The sequence below is a fragment of the Schistocerca piceifrons genome, chromosome 3 (genome assembly GCF_021461385.2).
Source record: "Schistocerca piceifrons isolate TAMUIC-IGC-003096 chromosome 3, iqSchPice1.1, whole genome shotgun sequence".
Taxonomy (NCBI): Eukaryota; Metazoa; Arthropoda; class Insecta; order Orthoptera; family Acrididae; genus Schistocerca; species Schistocerca piceifrons.
Window position 1 is genome coordinate 683,482,468 of NC_060140.1, and position 18,683 is coordinate 683,501,150.

At 41.6% G+C, this 18,683-nt stretch overlaps 1 protein-coding gene across 1 annotated transcript in view; it reads right to left on the reverse strand.

Annotated features, from left to right (window-relative positions):
* Positions 1 to 3,705, reverse strand: part of LOC124788962 (dual oxidase) — a 549,428-nt gene extending 545,723 nt beyond the window's left edge. The window contains exon 1 of the mRNA XM_047256252.1: positions 3,591 to 3,705. Coding sequence (XP_047112208.1) covers positions 3,591 to 3,705 — 115 coding nt within the window. The remainder of the gene's footprint in view (positions 1 to 3,590) is intronic.
* Between the last annotated feature and the right edge of the window lie 14,978 nt (positions 3,706 to 18,683).

Here is an 18,683-nt window from a genome sequence, read left to right on the forward strand (position 1 = left end):
ACTGAGAACATAATAAAAAATTTGTAGGTATTACTTTTCATTACGCCCTCGTAAATAAAAGTTGAAATTAAATCACTGACTCACGAATGTTGTAAGGTTCACAGTCGAAATATCGGAAGAGGAAATGTTGGCCGGCCGCTGTGGCCGAGTGTTTCTAGGCGCTTCAGTCCGGAACCGCGCTGCTGCTACGATCGCAGGTTCGAATCTTGCCTCGGGTATGGATGTGTGTGACGTCCTTAGGTTAGTTAGGTTTAAGTAGTTCTAAGTTCTAGGGGACTGAAGACCTCAGATGTTAAGTCCCATAGTGCTTAGAGCCATTTGAACCATTTGAATTGTTGTTGTCGTTAATGCATGATCGAATAATGGATTATTTTGGCAGAAGTATGCTCTGGTCTGAGATCACGTCGAGGGGCATGTCGGTCTAGTCATACGCTGCTTGAAAGCCCTGATCAAGTGAGAGCCCAGAGGATAGCTTACGCGAACACACCTTCCAGATTCTCGGAAGGCAGCGGGCAGCTCTACACTTGTCCGCCACGCTATGGCGCATCGGACGGCACAAAAGTAGGCGACGGAGGCACGCACGCTCAGCTGACTCACTTTCACTGGAAAGCGACAGCAAAGCGCCCGTGACGCCGATGAGCAACACCTCCACCCTAGCCTTGAGCAGCGACGAACGATGGGGACCGCTGTGTGCGTGTTCACCACAACAACTTTTCTATCATGCAACATAGGTTTTAAGACACATAAATGTGAGAAGAAAGTTATACTACGCTCACGGTTTCATTCCTATTTTGTCATTGGAGCTATGCAGTACTGTGAGAAATCTGAGAATGCAAAATTAAGTCATCAAATTTAACCCGATAGAGCGATCTCTGACCTGTGTAATACGCGTTTTCCAATGCTAATTATGCAGTAGATATTTGACTTTAATATCTGAACTTACAGCAGTATAGTTTTCATCACCAAGTATGTTTGGAATGTCCTCATGCGGCCCACAGACGTAAATGCTCCAGAATCTACACACTGTTGATCACTTTACGGATGGTTGCTGGAGTTATCTGCCTCTACACTGCACTATATAGACAATTTTTGTACATTATGTAATCGTAGCGGTGAAAAAATAATAAGGAAACCTTTCTGAATCACAATGGCTTCTCATACAGGTATTACCTAGAGAGAAATGAAGTATTTCGTTTCATTTTCTCGTCGTTCCAATCCAGAACTGTTGGTGAAGTACGGAAACATTTCGCATCCCATGTAATCCGCAAAAATGCAAGAAAGAAAATTACGAAAACAATCTCAGCGCATCCCACCGCAAAAAGTATTTTTTTGGACAAAGTTTTGTTTGCTTGCCAAATTCACACGTCACTTACAAACTCCGTTTATCGTTTCCAAAAAATGAAAATGAGAGGTAAGGCTGTCTCTTGATTTCAATGAGAATGAAATGAGGGTGACTGTGTAAAGTTGACGTGAAAACTTCCTTGGTTGTGTGTTTTCCTGTCGGACTTGGAGAGGAAAGAATAACATGCCCCTTCAAATGTCATTAATGTATTGGGTGTTAACCGCTCCTTTTCGTAAGATATTGTAGGGTAATAGCTTTGCTCTGAGAACAGTCGACTACATAAGTGGAATACGAACTAAAAGTCTACAGTCGTCGTACCCCGTTGAAATAATATTCTCGCAGGATCATCCGGAAAACTACCACGAATGTGATACATAAAACTTTAGTAATGGAAATTATATGGAATACATTTGTCCTCGTTGAAATACATCTTATTAGATAGAAGAAAGCATGAAGTTATTCATTCAAGATCTTTAACAAATCTTCGGTCAATGACAATTTTCTACCAATGTGGCGCGCTTTGAAATGTTATAGTCTACCATACCTAACTATACCGAAAACATGAGAAAACGGAAGGTAGACTCTCATACCTCAGACGAAGTCACCACGGCGGAAGCCGTCCCCCTCTTCATTCATTCTCCACAAATCACTGCACCATACACATTGTCTGCAGTATGCTGTGTCATATATTTACATTACTGTTGAATTCAAGGCTGGTGCATGTTTTCTATCACGAATTTGTCTGTATGCCATTTTGCTTGTCTTTCAATACAGATTCACGAAATAACAAGTGCAAGTCTTCATGCTACACACTAGTTTTGATTCATATCTTCCTAGACACAAATTCCTGAACGAATTTTCGTGACTCACCTCTGCATGGACACGTTTATATTTGCTACGGATCCCTGATGGACGAATGAATGGAGTTCCACAATGGGCTCGACAAGCTATTATCCTTTACATATATATAACATTTTTTCATAAGTATTGCTCTTAAATCACAATTTTGTTACTGATTTCACTATTACAAGGTTACTCCAAAATTTCTGAACTTTTCAGCTGATTTATCACTTGTAAACTGCTGAAATAATTTAAAACTTTTCACCTACTAATGCATGTAAGTTATACTGACGTGCAGTGTCAACTACATATTTGTACAAACGCGAAATGTGTCCATTTATTGAAATTCCTTCTCTCAGTATTTTATACAAACCAACTACATCTGCTACAACTGATTGGTGAACATGGCGAACCCATGCCAGACCAACAAATTTACAGGGGCTGTCCAAGATTATTTTCTGAGTATTTAGGTGTGAGGAATACAGAAGTTCCGTGACGTGACGTAAACGAAATGCAATTATTCTGTAATTAGTAACAGGAGACCATTGGCCTCTTATACCAGGATACTCAGAATATATCCCTAAAGTCCAAAATTTGTCAGTGGAGGTCAGGTTCACCCTGCAGATGGTTAGTGGCCGAGAGAGACTGCTAAAAAATAACAGGACATTACCTTTAAATGGGGAATGATGATCTGCTGCATTTGTTAGGCACCATGTAAATAGTAACGCCCATAGTATTCGTTCTTGAGAAACACCAGACAGTAAAATGCCTTGCCAGTGAGATAGACGCGCTCATAGTTGGAGGATGATTATCTGCTGAATTTGTTTTTCACAATGTAAATAGAACGGTTCTAGCGTTCTTCCCACAGAATCCCCAGACACTAGCTACTGGGATAGACCCACTGATAGTAGGATGATAATAATCTGCTACGTTATTTAAGCAAAACGTAAATATCAATGGTATCAGCATTGGTATGTGAGATACGCCAGACGCTACATCCTATAGCTGTTGAGTCTGTCACCCTGATGGGTGAGGGATGATCTACTATCTACACAGCATGTAAATAGTATTGGCCCCAACATTCTTCCCTGAGGAACACCAGATCCTAAGTTTTCTAGCTATTGAGACTAATGCACTGGTGGGTGGGGGATGATCTACTAAATTATATATGCAGCATGTAAATAGTACCGGCTCCAACATTCTTCCCCGAGGAACATTAGATGCAACGTTCTGCAGCTGTTGAGATAGACGCACTATTGAGTGGGAGATGATCCACCGACCTACATAAGCAGTATGTAAACAGTATGAGCCCCAGTAGCCTTCCTTGAGGAACACCAGACGTCTCGTTCTCTGCCTGGCGAGACAGCCGGACTGCGGGAGTATTTCCTTGTTCACTGCAGGTACTCACGTGCAGAGGTGGTGCGGGCAGCGAGGACTGCGGCGAGCAGCAGGAGCAGCGGCAGCCGCGGAGGAGGAGGCTTGGGTGGTCGCGGGTCTGCGGGCCCACGTCGCGCACTCGCCATGGCACACACTGAGGCGGCGGTGCCGGCGCGCCGCGACGCGGCCCACAGAGAGAAAGTTCCCCCTCCCCTGCCAGGTGCTCGGCCCACACGCTCCCAGCTCGCCACTTTCCCGGACGGGACGGGACGGCGCTGCCTCTTCCGCCAGACTCCGAGGACGCAGCGGTAGCCACCGCCAGCTCAAGCCCAAGGCTGCACTCCTGCTCCTGCCCACTGCAGATCCATCCCGACTGACTGTTTCTCACCATTCGAAGACACTATGATCCCCGTGTCTCAAGCTTATATACTCTCAGACCTCAAGAAGAATGTACTGACCCCTGTTCCAAATATGGCTGTTACTGGAACTGTGAAAGTTACCAAACTATTTCTTCTTCTCAGGTCTTCAACCATCAGGTTGGTTAGCAGCAGTTCGCCATGAATTCCTGTCTTCAGCCTAACCGCTTGAGAGCGATATAGTTGGTGCAGCTCGTACCCTGCACGTGGTTTATTTATCATAGTTTCGGTCTGCTTCTTGTGTTACTCCCTTCTAGTGGTCCTTTTTAATGATACCATCATGTCTCAGGAGATGGCTGATTCACGTGTCTCTTTTCTGAGCGATAAGCTTCAAGACACCTGGTCCTCTTCGTCCACTCTATGGCGGACCTCTTCGTTTGATATCTTGTCTACCCAGGAAATCTTGAGCATTCTGTGGAAGCACCACATCATGAAAGGTATTTTGTGCTTCTCTGAGCGTCCATGTTTGACTTCCGTACAGCAGCACACTCCAAACTAAATCTTTATAAGGTCTTTCCTGCGATGTTTATCTATGCAGCTTAATGCAAAAAGTTTTCTTCTCTTGTTAAAAGCAGCTGGTGGTTCAGCTTTCAGTGTTCTTCCTTGATCTTCGGTCTGATGTAATTTTACTCGGTAGAGGAACAAAGGATTCGTCGTTCTCTAATAGCTCATTGTTAGGTGAACATTGGACAACGATGTTTTGTCTGCTCACCTCTAAGATTATTGTTTTGCCTTTATTAATTTTCGTCTAACAGGATGGTCTTAGAGTGGTTTCCATCTGGGTCAGAATCGTTTGTAAGAGATCCTCATCTTCACTTACCTTTGCCATGTCAAGAGCAAATCTCAACATGTTTATTTTCTTACCTTCGATTTTAATTCCTCCTGTCGCTTCTAGTTTCTCCCTAACTTCCCTTATTGCTCTCTCAATATATTCATTGAACAAGACAGGAGGGGGTGAGGAGCCGTGTTGTACACCCTTCTTAATAGTAGCTTCTTCTTTATCTTCTCCACATAATGTCACAGCCACCTCTTCTTTATGCAGTCTCTGCACTACTCTTCTGTCTTGATTCATTATCCTACTCTCTCTCAGCATCTCAAAAAGACGTCGCCAGTTTACCCAATCAAACGCTTTTTCTAAGTTGACGAAGGCAATAAATGTGTCCCGAGCCTTCCTTAGTCTTTTCTCTAGAGTTAAATCGTAAGCCGGGTACTGTTTATCGTGTGCCTACAGGTCTTCTAAAGCCAACCTACCAGTTTAATAAGTTATACTTTCAAAATCCTGACTCGAATTACCCTGAGGTGACGAAAGTCATGGGATACCTTCTAATATCGTGTCAAACGTTATTTTGCCTGAGGTAGGGCAGCAACTCGTAGTGGCATGGACTCCATAAGTCGTTGGAAGTCCCCTTCAGAAATACTGAGACATGCTACCTCTATGGCCGTCCATAATTGAGAAAGTGCTGCCGGTGCCGGGTTTTGTGCACGAACTGATCTTTCAGTTACGTCCAGTGTATGTTCTAAGGGATTCATGTCGGCCGATCTGGATGGCCAAATCTTTCGGTCGAATTGTCCAGGATGTTCTTGAAACCGGCGGTATCTGCTGCAGTCCAGGCGGTCAAACATGCGCGCCGCTAGTTCCGCAGCGGCGTTTCCTACAGCCAACACCGCGACACGTGGGCGCTGCCGATGAGATGTAAGCATCACCTCTCCGGAGCTCCAGTGGCGGGTGTACATTCATGAAGCGAGCCCATTTTGTGTGTTTGCCTGTTACATAATATTTACAGAATATAAGCGTAGGCTTCTGCGGGCGTTGTCACATTCACTGAAGTTTTTCTGCGTTTGTGACCGCGTCGTCAATATATATACTACCGACGTTTCGGTCTCTGTTGCAAGCGACCTTCAGGGCGTTTTTGTGTACTTCATTTACAGACTTCCATAGGGCCCAGGGCTGTCATCTTCAGAATGAACATCATATTGAAGAGTGACAGATTTACAAATCTTTTGTATCTATATACGACGTCTGTTCAAAAAATGCCGGAATTTTGTCCACAAAATTTTTCTGTGCTTTCATTTTACTTATTGCGCATGGTCTCCTTCAAAATACTGTCTTCCACAACTGATACACCGCTCCCAACAACTTTTTCACTTCCGGAACCAGTCTTAGTATTCCTCTTGTTGGATTACGTGAAGCGCTGTCTGTGAATTTTCTTCTATCTCGTCTATCCCAGAAAAATCTTCGTTCTTTCAACGAGGTTTTCAACTCTGGGAATAAAAAAAAAAAGTCAGCGGGGCCAGATCCGGAGGACGTGGAGCGCACGTAGGATGAGGCAGCACAGTCATTTCGTTTTTTGTGCAGTAGTCAAGCACCAAAAGGAATGAATGTGCGGGTGTGTTATCGTGACGCAAGGGCCATGAATTGTCTGGCCACATTTCAAGCCTCAGATTTTCTCGCAGGCGTCTCGATAGTACCACAGATGAACAGTTTGTCTCTGTGGCACGAATTCATGATGAACTAATCCTTCAGAGTCAAAGAAAACTATCAGCATGGCTTTGACATTTTACCCGACCTGAAGAGCTTTTATTGGTCTTAGAGAAACTTTCCCGATCCACCGTAAAGACTAAAACTTGGTATCAACATCACAGCCACAGAACCGCGTCTCATCACCAGTTATGATTCTCTCGTTCTCATTTGCGCGATCCAAAAGTTCTTCACAGATTGCGAGGCGGTCTTCCTGATCTTGACTCATGAGCCGTGGGACGAACTTGGCGGCAACACGATGCATTCCAAGATGCTGAGTCAGGATTTCATGACAAGATCCAACTGAAATGTTGCATTCTTCTGCAATCTCTCGGACGGTCAGTCTTCGTTTATCATCCACAATTTCATTAACGTTCCTAACATGAGCGTCGTCGGTAGACGTCGAAGGGCGTCCAGGACGGGGATCATCTTTAACTACCGTACGACCATTTTTAAACCGTGTGAGCCATTCGTAACACTTAGTACGGCTTAAGCACTCATCACCATATTCTTCCTGCATCGTTTGATCTGTCTCTGTAAAGGTTTCCTTGAGAGTCACGCAAGATTTAATGCAGGCGCTGTCCTCCTCTAATTCTGCCACATCGAAGTTCGCAAACTGTGAGACACAACGTTCTACTCAATACACCACTGAACAATAACTAACAGACATACAACAATTAAACTTCCTGCAGTTACACATTGAACACAAGCGTGTGCAGGGATGCCAACCGTATTTCGTTCCAACTCACCATTGGCACGAAATTACGACTGTTTCGGAATGTTTTAAGCAGACCTCTTATATTTCTACGTTTAAATCCACTGTTAGCAACTGACGCTGTAAGTTTTGCAACAAAGTTTTGTATGATTTTAATATTTGATACTAGATGTACATAAATTAATATCTGAATTCTCTGTTCACGGACGGCTTCTGTTCCTCGCTTCTGTATCCACTCAAGAACCATACAGCTTGCAAACCGAATCGTAACAAGCCAATCGCGAACAATTGTGGCCCAGTGACATGGCGCATCGTTATTTGGCAACGTGAGGTCTATGAATGGCTGCAGACTGTCTCCAAGTAGCCAAACATAACCATTTATATTCACTAAGCAGTTCATTTTGACCAGAGGACTCAGTCCATTCCGCGTAAACACAGCCCATACCATTATGGAGCCAGCATCAGCTTGCACAATGCCTTGTTGACAAACTGGGTCCATTGCTTCGTGCAGCTGGCTGGAGTGGCCGAGCGGTTCTAGGCGCTACAGTTTGGAACCGCGCGACCGCTGCGGTCGCCCGTTCGAATCCTGCCTCGGGCATGGATGTGTGTGATGTCCTTAGGTTAGTTAGGTTTAAGTAGTTCTAAGTTCTAGGGGACTGATGACCTCAGAAGTTAAGTCCCATCGCGCTCAGAGCCATTTGAACTATTTGAACCATTGCTTCGTGCGGTCTGCGCCGCACTCGAACCCTACAATCATCTCTTACCAACTTAAATTGGGACTCATGTGACGAGTCCACCATTTTCCTTTCATTTAGAGCCCAACCGATATGATCACGAGCCCAGGAGAGGTGCTGCTGGCAATATTGTGCTGTGAGCAAAGGCTCTCGTTTCGGCCGCCTGCTGTCATAACCAATTAACGCCAAATTTTGCCGCACTGTCCCAACTGATATGTTCGTCGTACGTCCCACATTGTTTTCCGTGGATATTTCATGCAATGTTGCTTGTCTATTAGACTGTTAGAACTTACGGCTCTACCAAAAACTCGCTGCTCCCGTTCGTTAAGTGAAGGCCAAGGGCCACAAGTTGTCTGAGAAATAACGCCTGAAGTTGACACTACGGATCTCGGAATATTGAATTCCATAACGGTTTCCGAAATGGAGTGTCCCATGCGTCTACCTTCAGCTACCATTCCACATTCAAAGCCTGTTAATTCCTGTCGCGTGGCCATAATCACGTCGGAAACCTCATCAGAGAAGAGTGGGATTAAAATGCACAGTGAGAGGATATCAATGATAAGATTAACTGATGATATCGCTATCTTCAGTGAAAGTGAAGAACAATTACTGGATCTGTTGAATGGGATGAACAATAATGAGTACAGAACATGGACTGAGAGGAAGCCAGAAAAAGACAATAGCAACTGTTGTTGTTGTGGTCTTCAGTCCTGAGACTGGTTTGATGCAGCCCTCCATGCTACTCTATCCTGTGCAAGCTTCTTCATCTTCCAATACGTACTGCAGCCTACATCCTTCTGAATCTGCTTAATGTATTCATCTCTTGGTCTCCCTCTACGATTTTTACCCTCCACACTGCCCTCCAATACTAAACTCGTGATCCATTGATGCCTCAGAACATGTCCTACCAGGCGATCCCTTCTTCTAGTCAAGTTGTGTCACAAACTTCTCTTCTCCCCAATCCTATTCAATACCTCCTCTTTAGTTACGTGATCTACCCATCTAATCTTCAGCATTCTTCTGTAACACCACATTTCAAAGGCTTCTATTCTCTTCTTGTCCAAACTATTTATCGTCCATGTTTCACTTCCATACATGGCTACACTCCATACAAATACTTTCAGAAACGACTTCCTGACACTTAAATCTATACTCGATGTTAACAAATTTCTCTTCTTCAGAAACGCTTTCCTTGCCATTGCCAGTCTACATTTTATATCCTCTCTACTTCGACCATCATCAGTTACTTTTGTCCCCAAATAGCAAAACTCATTTACTAATTTAAGTGTCTCATTTCCTAATCTAATTCCCTCAGCATCGCCCGAGTTAACTAGACTACATTCCATTATTCTCGTTTTGCTTTTGTTGATGTTCATCTTATATCCTCCTTTCAAGACACTGTCCATTCCGTTCAACTGCTCTTCCAAGTCCTTTGCTGTTTCTGACAGAATTACAATGTCATCGGCGAACCTTAAAGTTTTTATTTCTTCTCCATGGATTTTAATACCTACTCCGAATTTTTCTTTTGTTTCCTTTACTGCTTGCTCAATATACAGACTGAATAACATCGGGGAGAGGCTACAGCCCTGTCTTACTCCCTTTCCAACCACTGTTTCCCTTTCATGTCCCTCGACTCTTATAACTGCCGTCTGGTTTCTGTACAAATTGTAAATAGTCTTTCGCTCCCTGTATTTTACCCCTGCCACCTTCAGAATTTGAAAGAGATTATTCCAGTCAACATTGTAAAAATCTTTCTCCAAGTCTACAAATGCTACACACGTAGGTTTGCCTTTTCTTAATCTAGCTTCTAAGATAAGTCGTAGGGTCAGTATTGCCTCACGTGTTCCCATATTTCTACGGAATCCAAACTGATCTTCCCCGAGATCGGCTTCTACCAGTTTTTCCATTCGTCTGTACAGAATTCGCGTTAGTATTTTGCAGCCGTGACTTATTAAACTGACAGTTCGATAATTTTCACATCTAGAAGTAGCGAAAAAGTTAACGTCAAAATCGGTGGTCAGGAAGTAGACGAAGTTAAGGAATTCTGCTACATGGAAGCAAACTAACCCATGACAGACGAACTAAGGACGACACAGGAAGCAGAATAGCACAGGCAAAGAATGCATTCATGCTCAAGAGGAGTGTACGGGACTCCGCTGAATCGGCGAGGAAAAGAACATAAGGAAAACATCGAGTACAGGGAGGGCAGGGTTACAGAACATTCCTACTTACTATTTACACGTCAAGTTCCGTAGGACGAAATTGAGGAACAAATCTCCAAGGTCATGGTACGTGACAGTGCCCGAAGTTACAACAAAAAAGTAATAAAAGAAAAAAATTTAATGTTTATGAACCCTAAAAAAGTCAAGCCATAGGTTTAAGTAAACGCTGTCAACAATTTAACATAAGCATCACCTTAATTTTTTCAAGGAACTCCTCAACAGAATATAAAGAATGACTCACGAGGAAACTCTTCACTTTCGATTTCAAACCACGTGGATTATTTCTAAGATTTTTGAATTCTTGTGGTAGCTTATTGACAATGGATACAGCGTATACTGCACACATTTCTGCACAAGAGTTGAGGAAGTCCGATCCAAATGCAGGTTGGATTTCTACCGAGTATTAACGCAGTGAAAGATGCTTATTCTTGGGGATAAGCTGATATTGTTAACAAGAAACGACAGTAAAGAATACATATATTTAGGCGCCAATGTCAAAATACCCAGACTAGCGAAGAGGAGTCGACAAGAGGTTCGCGAACTGACACCACTTATTGCCCGAAGAGCCCGTTTCTGAGCCAAAAATATCATTTTAGAATGGGAAGAGTTACCCCAAAATATTATACCATACGACATAAGCGAATGAAAATAAGCATAGTGGGCTAATTTCCGTGTCGAGCGATCACTTAGGATACGGTTCGAATAGTAAAAATGTCAGCATTAAGTCTTTGAACAGCTTTCCATGACAGTTTACTATCAGAACACCTAGAAATTTGAACTGTTCAGTTTCACTAATCATATGCCCATTATGTGAAATTAAAACGTCGGGTTTTGTTGAATTATTTGTTAGAAATTGTAAAAGTCGGGTCTTACTGTGATTTAGCGTTAGTTTATTTTCTACAAGCCATGAACTTATTCGTCGGAGGTTCGAGTCCTTCCTTGGGCATGGGTGTGTGAGATGTCCTTAGCGTAAGTTAGTTTAAGTTAGATTAAGTAGTGCGTAAGCTTAGCGAAAGATGACCTCAGCAGCTTGGTCTCATAAGACCTTACCACAAATTTCCAATTTTAATGAACTTATGTCATGAACTGCACAGTTTCAAACCGAGCCAACGTTGCACACAACATCCGTTACTACCAAGCTAGTGTCATCAGCAAATAGAAATATTTTAGAGTTACCCGTAATACTAGACAGAATATCATTTATATAAATAAGCAACAGGAGTGGCCACAACATTGATCTCTGGGGCACCCCTCATTTTACCGTACCTGACTCAGGCCTCAAATCATAGACATTTTCAATACTGTGAACAATGACCTTTTTCTGTCTGTTGTTAAAGTAGGAGGTGAACCAACAGTGAGCTACTCCCTATATTCCGTAATGGTCCAACTTCTGGAGCAATATTTTATGATCAACACAATCAAACCCCTTAGTTAAATCAAAAAAATATGCCTAGCGTTCGAAACCTTTTGTCTAATCCATCCAGTACCTCACAGAGAAAAGAGAATATGGCATTTTCAGTTGTTAAACGACACCTAAAGCCGAACTGTACGTTTGATAGCAAATCATGTAATATAAAATGATCAATTATTCTTACATATACAGCCTTTTCAATAACTTTAGCAAACATTGATGGCATAGAAATAGGTCTAAATTGTATACATTATCCCTATCTCCCTTTTTATAAAGCGACTTTACTACTGAGTACTTTAATCGTTCAGGAAACTGATCATTCCTAAAGGAAGAATTACAAATATGGCTAACTACAGGGCTAACATATGCAGCACAGTACTTAAATATTCTGCTAGGCACTCCATCATATCCATGATAGTCCTTAGTCTTCAGTAATTTAATTATTGACTAAATCTCCCCCTTGCCTGTATCAATCTTTGAAAGGCATTTGCCAGAGAGTTATATGATCCCCTGTAGAAACGAAATTTTTATTTAATTCACCAGCAATGCACAGAAAGTTATTGCTAAATAATGTACATAAATCTGTTTTATCAGTAACTGAAATATTTTTACTACGAACTGACTTTATATCGTCGACCTTGTGCTGCTGGCCAGACACTACCTTCACAACTGGCCATATGGTTTCAATTTTATCCTGTGAATTGGCTGTTCTATTTGCGTACCACATACTCTTTGCCTTCCTAATAACATTTTAAGCACTTTGCAGTACTATTTGCAATGGGCTACTGTAGCTTGATTGTCATTACTTCTAAAACTTTGTTATAATACCCACTTTGTTCTACATGATATCCTTATCCCACTAGTCAGCCACACAGGCTGCCTTTCACTGCTAGTACTCTGTTTAGAACGTCCTAATGGAAAGCAGCTCTCAAACAGCATGAGAAATGTGTTAGGAAAAGCATTGTATTTATCATCTATGTTACTATGTTATCGGCACTATAAACATCCTGCCACTCTTGTTCCTTGACGAGGTTTAATTTAAGTTTCCTACGTAGTTTATAACTGCATGTGACATTTGTTTGTGTACAAAAGCCTTTTAGTGTCAAAATTTGTGCATTATGGTCTGAAAGGCCATTCACCCTTCTACTACTAGAATGCCCATTTAGTAACGAAGAATGAACAAAAATATAGTTATGACTGTGCTACTGTTCCCCTACACCCTGGTTGGAAAAAAGACAGTCTGCCTCAGATCATACGACCTACCAACATCCTTTTTCTTGCACAATCATATACAAAATTAATATTGAACTGAACACACATAACTACTTTCTGGTACTTCATATAAAGTGAATCAACAAACCTCTCCAGCTTGAGCAGAAATGCTCTGACGTCAGAGTTAGGGGGACCTATAAACAACAAAAATTAGAAGTTTAGTTTCACTAAATTCAAATGCCCCTGCACAACATTCAAATATGTGTTCAGTGCAGTGCCGTGATACGTCTATGGAGTCAAATGGAATACTGTTTTTTACTTACATAGCCACTCCCTCACCCCGCAAAGAACTCCTTGAAAAACACCCAGCTAATCTGTATCCTGGTAAAGGAAGCTTCTGAATAGTCAAATTATTTAAGTAGTGCTCCGATATACCAATAATTTGAGAGTCAACATCTATAAGCAGTTCACTAACTTAATCTCTAATAACTCTTATATTTTGATGAAATGTGCTAATCTCTTCTCCACTTGAAAACGTGTCCTCTGAAGGTGATTCCTCGGTTAGAGGGACTTCATTTAAGCAGGTATACCTGTGAGCTGACATCAGTCTAAAAAAGGTGCAGCTCTAACACCAACAACTACAGGAGTTTTTCCATGAGTGATCCCACCACCACCCTCTACACTGTCACCTATAAGCTTTGTCAGCCTCCCCTTCCCATATCTATTGAGATGCAGGCCATGCCTAGTAAAACCCGATCTACTGACAGACTCAGCTGGCACCAGTGCAATGTGACCCATCCCCTCTGACATCAGTGCCGCTGAACGTGGTGTACGTTAGAACGACGTCGTAGCATGGAGTGTTAAACGTTTTTCTTTCGGGAACACAGCGTTGGCCGCCAATAGCGAACTGCGGATTCCAACTAATTCTTTCGACCATCCTCCTAAAGGAATTGTCTGATTATGCCAGTGATACTGATAATGCAAAAGCGTTCAAGGTACAGTCGTGCTCAAAAGTATCCGAATGACCTGAATTGCATTTCACCTGATTCGCATGCAACCCACATAACGCAGCTGTCTAGCAGGTCTTCTAATCGCTCCTTGGTACAGTCGTTTGACTATTGAAAATGGCTCCAACAAGTAACCACTAGAAAACTCGGCTCTGAATCGCAATAACTCAAGATGTAAAGTAATACCACGATACTACAAATATCAGGGAGCACCTTATCACAGATAAGACTGTCTTTAAGGCTTGTAAGCTCACATTTATTGCAATAAATGGCATACCTGAAATGTTACCACTCTCGTTATTCGTCAGATAGGTAATGCACGCAGTAAGTTCGTCATATTCATGATTTCCTTTTCAAAGTAACATACCATACTTGTTATTTAACAGAAAATGATATTAAAAATTTAAGTTATTCACGAGCAGCTAGTTGAGAATATGTATGAACTTCAAATGACATGACGAACCGTCTCGTTCTGCATTTGGATTCAAACCCAGATCATGCAGACTAAGATTGCGTGACTGACGGAAACTAACAGTCATTCACGACTAGGCATACAGAGAGTGATATACCTCGATTTTAGACAGTATCAGTTAGCAAATATCAACTTTAAATTACATAACGAAAACATTTTTAACGGACGCGAATTCCTACCCTTCCCTGTTAACGAACTACAAGAGATGTTAAATATTGCTTCTTCACAAGTAACTTACTTGAAATGCCGTGATGTAAAGCTTTGTGTTGGACAGGGATTCGAACCCAGAACCTAATCGGATTGTTATCGAAGCACAATCAACTGTGACACATCGGATTTTCTCGGCAGTAGCTAGATGTTTTAACTGAAATGACGAGACGAAATATTAATTTTTTCCTTCCCAGGACTCCAACCTGGAACCTATCGCTGTTAAATATTAGAGAAAACGAACGTTAAATATGGGTTTGTTACATCAGCAGAGACATGTGAGCATGTTTTAACTAGAAATAATATGACGAAGAGTTCAATGCTGACTGGGAATCGAACCCCACACATGCCGTTGTTGACTACACACAAAGAGACGTCAGCTACAGAATTTTTCTTCACCAGCAGCTCGGAATAACATCCTTGAACTTAGAGTGATCTCTCAAATAGTTCTGTGTCTCACTGGGAGTCAGAAACGTCAGATATCGTTAGTGTTGACAACGAATGAAAATGTATTAAAAATCAAAATTATTATTCACCAGCAGATAGGTGTTCTCATACTAGACCTTGATAATACATAATGAAAACTTTAGTGCCGGGCCAGGATTCTGACCCATCCACGTGCAATTTGTGGAGATGTTGAGGAATCTGCAGTTTTGAATAAACAACAAATTGTAGTCGCGCTGTATTGTCACGAAGGGATCAAATTTCGCGTTAAGTGCGGTCTGAGTTGCATTCCAAGTTCAGAACCAATATTATCGACATACAGAAGCTCAAATAAAAGATGGAATAAGGGTCCTATGACCCTACATAGCGTTTGTTTCGTCACTGTAAATAAATAACTAGTATAAGAAAGGTTACTGGTGTCATAGTTCCCACATTTCGCCACTCCTTATTTTATTGTGGTGCAACCTAGCGACTACTTGGCAGAGAAGGAATATCATGTTTAATGTGAATTTCAGACCACAATGCCATAATACCTTCTTCACTTGGCGTAGCCAGAAGAGAACAGAATCATTGGCGGAAGTTGGAATCGATCCCAGACCATCATCATAGGAACCTATCATCAATCCAACAGACCACCAAATCATCTTCGATATAACTCATTATTCTTTCATAACACCGCTGCGGCACACTGGATGAGAATTCTGACACACGGGCTCCCTGTAGTGGTTTGCAGCATGTTCAGTACATTCATTTACTTGGTTGACCGAATCGCCATGAACTAGCTGCCTCAGCTACCCAGTGCATACATTCGACTTTATTTTGTAATCACCGAAATAAAATCATGTAACTGCCGCCTATACAGAACTGCCAACAGTGTAGGAGGCAGAAATTTAAAGAGGAAGTGTTCCCTTCCATTTGAGCTACTCTATTACGCTATCTGTTTGTTGAAAACGTCGTTCAGTGCAAAAGAAAGTCTGTAACTGTCTGTCTCTCAAAAGTCTAGTTCCGGCCATATGCATTACCTCACAGCACTGTGAAATGCGGAAGTTCTGGAGGAACTATTGTTGACTTGTGGAGGTGCTGTAGGTAAATGACAGCTAGTAGCATCACGGCAAGTCTCACACACTGTAGATAAGATGCCGTGAGTCCCATTTCATTCCCTACTACATTTTTTACAACGCAATTCCGCTGTCTGCTGAAGTTACCAATTTTATGGAATTTTGAACATAATTACCTTCACTTCTCAACACAAAATAACCGCATGTCGAGAAAGGGCTAACTTCTGTTACATTTTGTTCTTTTCAGGTTTAATAGACGGCCAGGCAGCAGATGCATCTCAAACCTTTTCTATTAGGTATGGGGAGAGCGCATTGTGCCAAAATAGTCAGAAAGTTATTTTCTACATTAGCTATCGTCTGGTAGTGGCATTTTATTCTTCTTCAAACCCTGTTTAACAGCATAACTCAGAACAAGTTTTCTACGCGCATGTAATCAATAAAGTGTAGGTGCAGTGTCAGACTGTTATAGATCACATCAGAGAATTCGCATATATCGTTGATGATTAATTTCTCTCTCATGTTTAGTATTGTTTTAACAACACTAAACGAAATCTTACGAAAATTGTGCACTATATTAAAAGAAATGAAATAAAACTACCCACGATAACCTTATGACAAAAGTCAGTTTTGATCAAACTGAGTATCTGTACACAAGCGTGCCTCTATCGGCACGAATTAGTAAAATACTACTCACTTCGATTTCGATTGGGTCTGTGTTTAATTGGTATGTTGTGTCATACTCAACAGGTATGCAAATGTGGCATTTCATAAATAAAGTTATGTATTCCCAGAGACCCAAAATTTGCTTGTCAGCAGCGGAACGAGGCGTTGCCTGTTGTGCAGCATTGTAAGTTTTTCACCATTGCACTATGGACTGAAAGTATTTTCTTGCGATTTCCTTATCGATGTTTGATCTGACTGCTTGTAGCTCTTTCACCAAAGGGATAAAAACTTTACATTCAGCGAGACTGGAACCGCGAACCATAACAGACGCTTTTTCAGAGGTCAGCACATCACCACAGAGCTAGCGAAGAGGCATGTATTGCGCATTTCTCTTACGAGACCAATAGCGTCTAGAACTCATAAACAGCTATTTAAAGGACGAGTTTAGTTTCGATTTACACATGCAACGATTTTTTGGGCTGAAAACCGTAAATTTACAGTCTTTTGTTACACCTGAAGCGATAATAACTCAGATTATTCAATGGAAATGACAGGAAAAATCAAGTGCACTTGGAGGCTTAATTCCGTGCACACCAGGAAGTAACTCGTCGATCACAGAGTTGCCAAATATACCTTGCCTTGTTGCCTAGTGTCATATACGGTACTAGCAGGAAGAAGGCGAACTGGTGTGATACTACAGCGGGCTGGGAAGTGACCACAACTGGCCTTTCAAAGACGCGGCTGCGACGGTCTGGAATACGTAGTGCGTCTGATTCACATTTCTGTAACCAGGTTTAGGGACTGGAGCGTAGTTACTAATAATACTCAGAACTGACTGCAAACTAAGCATCATAAATCAGTAACTCTCATAGTTGTTTTTATATTTCTTTCGTAACTGTACTCAAACATAAGAAACTCATTCACGGACGTTTTCGTGCCTCGGCGATAGTCGAGCACACCAAACTAATAAAAGTAAAAAAAGAATGTGATTAAGTGTATGTGTGTGTGTGTGTGTGTGTGTGTGTGTGTGTGTGTGTGTGTGTGTGTGTGTGAGAGAGAGAGAGAGAGAGAGAGAGAGAGAGAGAGAGGTAGAGAAGAGTGAGAGAGAGAGAGAGAGAGAGAAATAAAGATGAATGAGAGAGAGGGTAAAAAATTGTTGAAAAGAAATTGAATACCGGTATGTAAAGAAATCTTTCATTAAAATAACATGTTCCACATCATTAAAAAGTGTCGTATTCATGATCTATGGAACAAGTATTAATCCAGTCTAATCTAATCAATCATATTGCTGACTGGCCGTGAAGAGCCATGAATTACCGAAATTTTCGCCAATATCAGTAACCATATCCAAAATTTAAAATAAAAGACGACAGTTTTTGTAATATACTGGGACTCCTATCAAGACCCTTTCATCCCTGTTAACTAACCACGAAAGATGTCTGATATACTTCCATTCAGAAGTAACAAAGTGTGTATACATTTACTAAGTAAAATCAAATGTTACTATCGGTTTTTCTTACCAGCTGCTAGGTGTTTGAATCTAAAATAAGGATACAAATTTTTGTGCCTGAGCGACAGTCGAACCGCACTCCTATTATTCTTCTTTATCGTCCATGAATATAGCTTAAGTATCAATTGCTTACTCAGCAACAGTAAGATGTGTGCGTGTTTGACCAGAAATTGTTGGCAACACGTGAACAGACATTAAAAATACACGTTAATTTTCACTAGCAGGTGGGTGTGAACCTGATAGGGCTTGAAATGAAATTATGAAAATTTTTGTACTGGATCAGGAATCGGACCGACATATTTACCTTTGGAGGTGACCTAGAGAAGATTGCAGTCTTGGAAAAAGGAACGAAATGATTGAACTATCCTGTTCCGAGAGATTCAGATCCTTGAAAGAGGAGATACGAATTCGAATCATAGTCGAGCACTTAATTTTTCAACGTCTCTAGTTCACTCAAGTACAAGTAAAATAAGAGCCCTGTTCCTTGAAATGGCTATCGGTTCATCAAATAAAATAAAATTTTGTAATGTAAGTA